A 10028-nucleotide genomic window follows, 5' to 3' on the forward strand; every position below is an offset into this window, starting at 1 on the left:
AATATATTCCGAAATAAAATACGCCGATTTTCGGTACGTAATGTTCTGATTCTAAGGATTAGTAAGTAAGTAAACACTTTATTGTACAGGAAAAGAATACAGCACATAATATTTAAAATAAAAATAAGATTAAGTTTAGTAAATTATGTATTGTTTGCAACTCACCAAATTTTTTTAAGAACATATTGTTGCAAGTATATGTAAAATTATTACCGCAACGAAAAAAATTTCACATTATACATTGTTCAATTTCAATTTCAATTCCAATTTATTTAATAAAATGTAACATTACAGGAGACCTAAATCATTACATTTCTTAAAGTAAAGTACATACAGCTTATTTGACAAAAAGACCCCCCCTCCACTTTCTTCCCGTGGGTGTCTTTGAAGTCGACTGTGGGGTATGGGTTAAATTGTGGCACTGTCACTGCAATGTCTTAATCTGGATTTCTTTTAACCCTTTTTTGCCAAGAATGGCACTGAAACTTACACTGAGAGAAAATACAACCAGTTTTCATGTTCGTTCAACAAGTTTTTTGACCCCTTTATGGGCTAAAGGCGTGATTACGTGGTACATTATACCGTGATTGCATTTTGTGATCTTTGTTTTAATCATGTTTTGTGTGAACGTGCATGTATGTATGTGTGTAGTGTGTACTTCGTTTTTCTGTACGGTTTTGTGGTGTGATAAGATTAGTTAGATGGATATTATACATGGTATATAGAATTATGTAGAGTGAGAAAGCGATCTAAACTTTTTTATTAGAGTCGCTGATGTATGGGAACTATTTCATCGCACCACAAGAATCCAGCTTACATTTGTCAAAATCACACAACGTATCTTTAAAAAGGGTTGTCCTGTTTCAACTTTTAGAATAATCAGTTCATTATGACGTAGATTATTATTATACATTCCCCGTACGTCCGCTAGGCAATGGAAAATGACAGAGAAAAGCTGACCGGACTTTGGTAGTCCGGTACGCCCGTCTATTAGCATATTTTTGTGCTAGGTAACACTCGAAATTTGAGAGACTGGCGCAAAAAAAACTTACCTTCATCGAGAAATTACGAATTGTCTTTATCATGGTAGTTGTAGTAGGATCCGAAAGTGAGAAAACTCGAATTTAGTCGAATTGAGGTAATCCAGAAAACCTTTTTAATAACATTATTGAATGGTTTGGTAGATATATTTATTTATTCATTATTAATAAATTGTGTATTTTATTTTTTTATTATGTTAAAAGGAAATAAGTGAGATGAAATATAATTGTGAATTGTGTAATTAGGATCAATTGTTTTAGATTTCGTTGTGTGAGTTTGGACAATGCTGACAATCGTCTACTAAATAGCCTTACTAACTTAATTAATAATAACGTATATTAAATAAAAAATACATTTAAAAGTGTAACACTCTTGCTAGATTAAAATGTATGTGAATTTAAAAGAAAAAAGCATTTGATTCTAAATTGAATTGTAATAAAATGACATTTTAGGTGTTTTTATCATTTCTAAGTCTTAAAACTTTATTTTTAGCCGTTGAATCTTTTGACCGCCTTTTTTAAATTAAGCGTTCTAAACTTGAAATATTTCTCTTCTTAATGAACTTGCACATTTTAACCTTGGCGGTGAAAAGGTTATGCTATACCTACTTTTGTAAAAGGTAAAAACGGCTTCGTATTGTAAAATTAGCACGGCTTAGAAGTCCTAGGAAAGTTTTTTTAGTAATAAGTGTAGGTTTAGGTTAGCACTCTGGCTCATTTTGTCTATCCTTTATTTTTAACTAAAATACGCAAAATGCGATGGTTTTGCCGTCAGGGCTTTTTATTACAAGAACTAAATCATTGAAACTATAAAGCCTACCTATACAACACAACAATTTATTGGGTAAATATGTGACTGCGTGATACCCGCGTGGCTAACTATAACTACCATTGGTGCCAGGAGGCATACCGCGAAATTTCGACGTGTTGCATTCTTGCCCCAATACCAAGTGGCTACTGATGTTAAAGTACTGTCCTTCTCTATCTCACTGGGTCTCCATTAGCATGAAAGATATAGTAATGTGACTTTTTCCCCAGTTGATGCTGCGGTGAGTTACGTACGAATTAGTTCGAGAAGCAACACATCAAACGTGAATCGCAGTAGGCCCCCATTTTACGCGTTCATTAATGTTTATTGACAGTCCATACACTCTGTGTTTGAGTTCAGTGACAAATGTAAAGTGTGAACTTGCAATAAAAACTATTATTATGCCTCAATGTGTAAATCAGCCAGAAAGTAGATAATCTAACATCGTTGAGAGTTGGATATCACCTCAGGAAAAAACTAATACGATATACTGCAGTTGCAATATATTATTGCTTAATATAAACCCTTTGACTGCTTTATCAATTTCTGAATATCTTATAAATTAAGAAAATGAGCCAGAATAGATTTAATACAGCTGGAGAGGGAGACAACGTAGAGAGCGGAAGCTCATCCGCGAACATTGTTCGCATCCCACACCACCCTTTGAAGTCGAGACTTTGTTATGAAATGAGCTAAAAAAAATGGAAAAAAAATATAAAAATCTCCTTGGAAAATTCGCGCGCTTGGTCCGTATCTCCATTTGTTGGGACAGTTAAAAACAAGTGACATCAGATAGCCATTTTGTTTTTGCATCAACAGTTGTTGGTCTGGTTGCGTCTGAGTTGATTAGGCAAGTTAGTCGGGGAAAAAATTATCCTGTCTGGTCTGGCTTTTGTCTGGCAAGATATTGGCCACCTGGAAAATTATTTTAGGAGATTTTATATGCCCTTGTTTAGAACTGAGTGTTGGAATGAGCATTACCTATATTTTTAACTCATTTCATTCATGAAAATTATCAGTATAAAACTGTAAGGGCCTCCTTAAATCCTTAAAAAATTGAAAATGAATTCATCGTTGATTAATTGATTATGCTTATTTCATAACAATGTTCTCTACTCAACCTCCACCCAGCTTATAACATACCTTTTTAGACGCAAAATAAACATGTTCATTTATTTAAACATCCTGCGAAAATCCAAATAGCGCATTCTAAGTAAGAGGCTAAGTACAGCCCAATATGCAGTCACTGATAGCTGTCCCAATAAGAAATACTTACTGTAAAAATTACAACTTTGCCCTCTAAATAGCTTTGCCCAGCGCGTCACAGTTGAGTAGAAACGAAATAGGTAAGCCAAAATTATTTATTTTGTTTTTATTTAAATATGACTTTGTGGACTATGTGTTGAAAAGGCAAAGTTATAGTGTTTTGATATTTTAAAAAATTACTCATACTAGGTATCAGTGACGAGCATTTAAATAGAAAACAAGGGAATACTCTAGCGGCAGCGAATCAACATATCTATGTAACTACTTGTGGTATAACAGCATCTATTTATTACTTACTTATATTCAAAATACATAACTAGACTTTTTAGGGTTTCTCGGTATTTATGTATTACTATAATATTTAAAGCATAATACGGTATACATAATTATGAAATTCAAAGTATTGATCAAATAGACCTACATTGCTCTTTAGAGCTTAGAAGCTACTTAAATGAAATTAAATATTAAATAATAATTCTCCTTTATGGCGATATACGAGACAAATTAAGTAATATATATCGGTGATTATTGTTATTTATTTAAGTAATATACATTAAAAATATTAAAATATTCAAGTTATATCTATAATCGGTAGAACAAATTTGAATTTATCAGGTTGTTTAAGGTATTTACTGTTATACCAAAGAGTGACGCTCTAGCGACGCTAGAAGATTGTTTTGAGCCCATTCGCAGTCCCTACATTATTCCCGATTCTAGAATATGACTTTTTATTTTAAATATTAGTGTTTGCTAGCTTATGCCTTCTCCCTTCGTTTCTCTGACTTGGTCAGTTAGTAAAATAGTTAAAAGTTTATGAAACTTATAGTAATCGTATTTATCTTTAATCAATCATTATTATATATAAGATCTCACTTGTAAATAAGCATAGGCATATTAACTATTGCTGGTCATTTTATCTCTAAGTATTACTAATTAGCTGTGAATACATTTTGCTTTTACTAAAAAAATGTGTAATTTGCTGATTTTGACATTTCCACTTTTTATTTTAAAACACCATATCTGTATTACCTCTACATTAAGTATTTTAATTTGAGGAACCTATCATTAATAATTATCGTTATGTGTTCAGTGAGAAATTAGTTATAACACTTTGATATTATTTGAATAGGTTAGCGTATGTTAAGCATTAATTTGCTCTTTACTAAGTCACTGCTGTTACCTATTTATATTGAAATAACTTTGTCACATTGCTGGAAGTAGATCTTAGGTAATATAACTGTTACGTGAGATCAATAATTTGTATCTTCAGTGATTTAACCCTAACTCGAATAAAAAGGTCATTAAAATAAGGCCCAACCTATTTGGTAGTGTACCTACTACCACCTTTTTTTTATCCAGGTGAAAATCGTTCAAGAAAGAATAGGCCTAAACCTTTATTTAGATTAAGCCCGTAGTTAATACAGGTGTTTAGTATACTTTTTAAAATATTTTACTATTGAATATTTGAAAGATAAAAGATTTTACATTGACGATGTTGTTGCAAGCACCATCACCTGTGCCAAATTGTATTTGTAAATATTTTTCCACGATATTAGATTGAATTTAAATTTACGAATAATCAATTTTTCTTACCTTTATTCTACTTCTTACTAGCGGTGTCGATAGACTATGAGTAGGAAGGTACGGGTTGTCTACTAGAACGTTAGCATTATCGCATTATAAATCACTCGCATTAGTTATAACTATACCTATAATTATACACTTACACACTCGGAAAAAGTATCTGAACACCCTTTTATATTAGTGTTGAGATATTTATGTTCGTGTAAGTGTGAATGAGACTGCAACATCTGTTTTAAGCCTATTAAGGTCACTACGGGTAAGTGAGGTCAGCCTTCCACATTGGGCCTTGTTTAAAGTTTATTGCTACTTGCGTTTAGTAACAAATGCACCTACCTATAAGTCCTATAAGTAGATACTATTACCACTAAACAACAGTCAATGTGTAAACAGATCCCAGTTAAAAGCCCAGTTACCCACAATTACTCGTAATGACCTTAAAAAGTTTCAGTCACTAGCGCGAAATTTTTTTAAAACTATTTGTGCGATAGCTAACGTAACGAAAGGGCTAGTGAATATGTCAAAATCGATTCTAGTTTAGGAAGAATAGTTATAAGCTAGAACTAGGTAGTATCGCTATCTCTAACTTATAGCTCTTCTTTCGAGTCTGATAACTGTAGATGTTTATGTACCTAGCCAAAGTCATGCCGGTATTATAGTAAAGGAAATATTTAAGTTTTTCTACGATTATATCGTAACTGTAATACTCCAAACTTGAATTACTCTTAGTTGTTAAAATGCCACGAAATGTCTACGACATTATACGGCCCGAAGCCATTGTAATTATTAGAAAAATATGCGAAGTATTAATAAGAACCAAGTACGGCAATAAGGCCAATTTTTACCTAATAATTTCGTGCGTTTTTCTAGTAGGTAACAATGCTTGGTTTAGTAGTTGACATTTTAGAAATTATTATTCATCGCTATCGACCACTAGCAACATGTAGAAATTGTTTCACCATTATACTGTTTTTGCACGTTTTCCTTTTAGTTTAAGTAATTTTAAATGTATTGTGTCGAAATGTGACACGATTGCTAGCAGAACCTTTGCCTTTATATGGTTCTAAATCACTACAAATCTTAATATCTATAGGCCAAAACATGCAAATGAGACTGCAAGCTGACGGTTAAATTCTTTATTTAACAACTAATCTGTATGTCAGCTTGAGCCGGAATTAAAAAAAACCACTTGATTGTAATAACTGAAAATGTATTTCAGTTTTATCTCAATGCGTTTACCTATTTACCACATCTATAAAATGTGCCAAAACAATTCATACATCGCCTAACGCAGTCAAATACCAAAGACAAAAATTAAAATTAAAACTCTTCCACGTAGCTTTTATAACATAAATGTTTAAAGTGCACTTTCAATTTGTGTTATCTATGGTTGACGCTTTCGGATAGAAACAAAGCGTATTTAAATTTTACAAATTTCTATGGTTGTGTGTGGAAATTTTACTAACAAAAATATCTTCTTTATACAATAAATTTCTGCACATGATCTTCATTTAGTATATTTATGAGATTTTATTGCATATTCTAAGTAATATTTAGTGTAGTTAACGATATTTCGATTTGTAGTAACATTTGTCATTTTCAAAATGTAAAATTGTCATTTTCGATGATATTGGGTCGGACTGGTTCGCTCGGGGGCAAACACCTCCGTTTGAGTGGTTGTATGGAATTTTCTTGAAAGTGGATGTCGATTGTATTCAACAATATAAATTTCTAATCCATTAGATTTGTGAGTTTTATTTCCTCTCTACTATGAACTAGCAACATAACTAACATTTCATGCGGATGACGATATTTTGCACACAGGTGATCTAGTAAATAAAATAACGTAGGTTTAGTTCGGGAAATATAATTTGAACGTTTACTATACATATAGTAAACGTTCAAATTATATTTCACGAACTATACTTGGAGATAATAAGGCCCATATTATAACAAGGCCTACCTAAAATTATGTAGGGACTTGCAAGTCTTGCAACACTGTAACCGTCTTATATTTAGAGCAACATATAGAATAATATATGTTATTACTAACCCTGAGTTACTTAACTGGTTGGTGCAAGTGGGCCTTAAAAACTGAGTAATTTTTACGTCATCCGTATGATTTATTCGAGCCCCGCTTATGATGATGATAAACAATTAAGCAACATAAATGATTAAGTCGGACCAAACTAACTCTACTAGAATTAATTTGAACAGAATGTTTCGCCATTATGTCACGTTTCTATTAAAATATCGATACTGAGTTAGCTTAGTCGGACTTTATTGACTATTGAAACACATCCGAAAAAGATGTTTTTGGAATTTGGAAAAATTTGAGTCAGACAGCAAGTTCGCCTAGATTCCACCAGCCCTTATAGAATTTCATCAAACCAGTGAAATCGTTCTAAAAATCCTACCAAATACTCCGTTGCACAGTCCTTAAAATCGCTGTCAAAATAGAAATTGTCAACAATGTAAATAAACCATTATATAAAATATCAATATTTTAGCACAATTTCATTATTTTGAAGGTTGAGGATCATAATCTGTGATATGAATTGATTAAATTACACATGGATTCAGTATCTGATGAGTTAGAATGGAAATTAAAGACATTTTGACTACAAGGTTTGTTTACATTGTTCACAAGTTCTATTGACGGCGACTTTACTGGTCTGGGTCCGGGATGCCGGCTAACTTCACCTCTCCTCCTCTCATCACTTCGCTCAACATCTGGTTGCACAGCGCAGCGTACGGATTCAGCTCAACCACCTGGAGAAGGAAATAACAATTATTGAATTTTATCAAATTGGAAAATAAGTCCATTGAAAAATTCCATTCCATTTGTCCATTGACAAATGTTTGGATAATATCGCCTTATAAAAAAGTTGAATACAATATGACCGCAATGAGGAGGCACACAAGATGGCGCCACCTTATTAGTCCATACGTGAGAGCAAGAAGATGATATGTTTTTGTCTCTCTCATATATGAATGACACTGACATGCCTAGACGCACAGGCGGGATAACATGTCAGTGTGCCTCCTCATTTTATCCGGCACGAAGGACCATTCGTTGTCAAGTATGTTGAAGTAATGTAACGTAATACCTACCTACATAATGCATACATGATTTCGAAACCCTGCTTGATGATCACCTGTTTCTTGGCGAATCCACTGCCAAGCTTGGCCGCCTCAAGAAACACTTGGCGTGCGTCGTCACCCCGCTTTCTGAGGAGTACGCCTCGTTGACAAAGAGCAAGTGCGCGTGCTTTTGTCTTTCGTCCTGCTGTTAACTGCAGTGCTCGGTCTAAGTCCGCCATGGCTTCTGGAATTGAAGAACTAAATTTTAGTAGGCGTTGCAATCTGACGGCTTACCGTGAACTCCAAAAATTGCGGGAAACTTTTTATGTCACTCATACTAAGGGCCAGTTGCATCAACCACATTTGACAGACACATCATCGTCACGCAGCAATGTCTATGGTACTTCCCATACAATAAAATTTAACAAACGCTTTGACGGTGACAGACGGTTTGATGCAACCGGCCCTAAGACTTGAATGAAGTAAAATCGTAAAAATAAGCCTGCAATTTGGCGCACTTCGAATTTTAAAACATTGGCGACAAAGTGTAGAAAATACGAGTAATACCGCGCCACCGTACATGTAAACCCTTTTGCAGCCGCTCGTTTACACAATGTTTTTCATCACACTCGCGAAGTACCTATTATGTAATAACCAAATACTTAAACTAAATGAATTGAAATACCTACGCTGACATTTCGAACATTCGTCCGCCATCTTGTAATTTTTGACAGGTAATGGAAGGCCCCACCCAGGGTGCGTAGCCGAATGGCTCAAACGCTCACGAAACGCTCACGAAACGAAGCGCTAGTAGATGTCTATCCCTGTCGCTCTTGCGTATTGGCGCGACAGAGCCGGACTACGTTTCGTTTTCGTTTGGCGTCGGAGAAATGCCATTCGGCTACGGGGCCTGGTATTCAATTTACCACCCTAGGGCGGTAAAATGGCTCATACGTATCAATATGCAACACCGTTTACGCGAGTGTGATGAAATAGTAGGTACATTACGATGCGATACGATATAAAAAAGGAAGTTCGAAACGAGTGGCGATAAATTAAAACACGACCGAAGGGAGTGTTTTAAATCGACACGAGTTACGAATTTCCTTTTCGCACGTGTATCGTACGACGTTTTTCAGTACAGATGAGCCTCGTAAAAGTTTCGACCTCAGTGGCATATAATGAACCCCTTCTCGCACTAGTGCGTAAAAAAAACAACATCTGTACTGAAAAAAATATTTCGCACTTTTTCTACTAACAAAGTTGTCATTTTTGAGTGTACACATTCTTACCATCATCTTTCTTCATGAGCCGCAACAGCTGCGCCCTGTCATTGTAAGCTGACGCGCGGCCCGGGGCCAACTCGACGCCTTTGTTGAGCACTTCTAAAGCTTCGTCCAGTTTACCCTCATTGGCCAATCGGACGCCTTGGGCGCAGAGCTGCACAGACTGCTTATCAGCGTCGGTTGTTGCTTCTACAATTAAATGCAGAAAAACGAACATTAGTACCTATATTACCTACCTACTAAGTCTACTATACTTAAACGAATCCGCTTAGATAAGTATCAATTCAACTTAAATAATAAATTAAGTAATCTAATTTTAAAATTACTAACTAATCTAATTTTATAAAATAAAACTATGACCCCCTAAACTATGGATACTTACCTATTTTTAATCAAAACTATTGTCATTTGTTTCCACAATGCTTAACTTTCAGGACCAGGCAAGGCAAACCTGTGTAAGTTAATTCTTTCCTGTCACGGAAATCATTGAGTATTCCGAACCTTTAAGAGGCAAGGCGTGCGCGGAGCCAAAGCCGACACATAGAGACCCTTTTGATACTTTAATAATTAATGTAAGGACTATTTGAGAGTGCCTTCTAATTACTACTTACTTACCATCGTCTTCCTCCTCAAATGTGTCTTCATTCACATCAACATCAGCAATGGTAGCCGTGGGATCGAAGATACTCCTCAACACGGCTTTATCGTGATCACTCAAGCCTTCTAAACCCGCCATTAAAAAAAAAATTTTTTTTTCAGAATGCACGCGTTTGGAAATCACAAGTTGTCCGTTTACGTTTTTTGGTGTAATTTAAATGTTTTATTTTACTATTTCTCATTAAAAATGTGACACAGACTTCTTTACTACTTACTTTATCACTTTTATTTTAGTTTGAAATCAGTTTATGTTTTAATATTTTTTACTAAAATAATATAAAGCCTACCAAGCCAAGCGCAACTGAC

The 10028-nt window shown here is 34.6% G+C and overlaps 1 protein-coding gene across 1 annotated transcript; it reads right to left on the bottom strand.

Moving 5' to 3' along the window:
- Positions 1-5816: 5816 nt before the first annotated feature.
- LOC125230183 (tetratricopeptide repeat protein 36) lies at positions 5817-10028 on the bottom strand. The gene is made up of 4 exons (XM_048135246.1): positions 9681-10028; positions 9072-9254; positions 7854-8023; positions 5817-7467 (listed from the first exon to the last, which is right to left on the bottom strand). Exons 1-4 carry the CDS (start codon positions 9799-9801, stop codon positions 7363-7365), a joined length of 579 nt encoding a protein of 192 aa, XP_047991203.1. The 5' UTR covers positions 9802-10028; the 3' UTR covers positions 5817-7362.

The sequence above is a fragment of the Leguminivora glycinivorella genome, chromosome 10 (assembly GCF_023078275.1).
Source record: "Leguminivora glycinivorella isolate SPB_JAAS2020 chromosome 10, LegGlyc_1.1, whole genome shotgun sequence".
NCBI classification, from domain to species: Eukaryota; Metazoa; Arthropoda; class Insecta; order Lepidoptera; family Tortricidae; genus Leguminivora; species Leguminivora glycinivorella.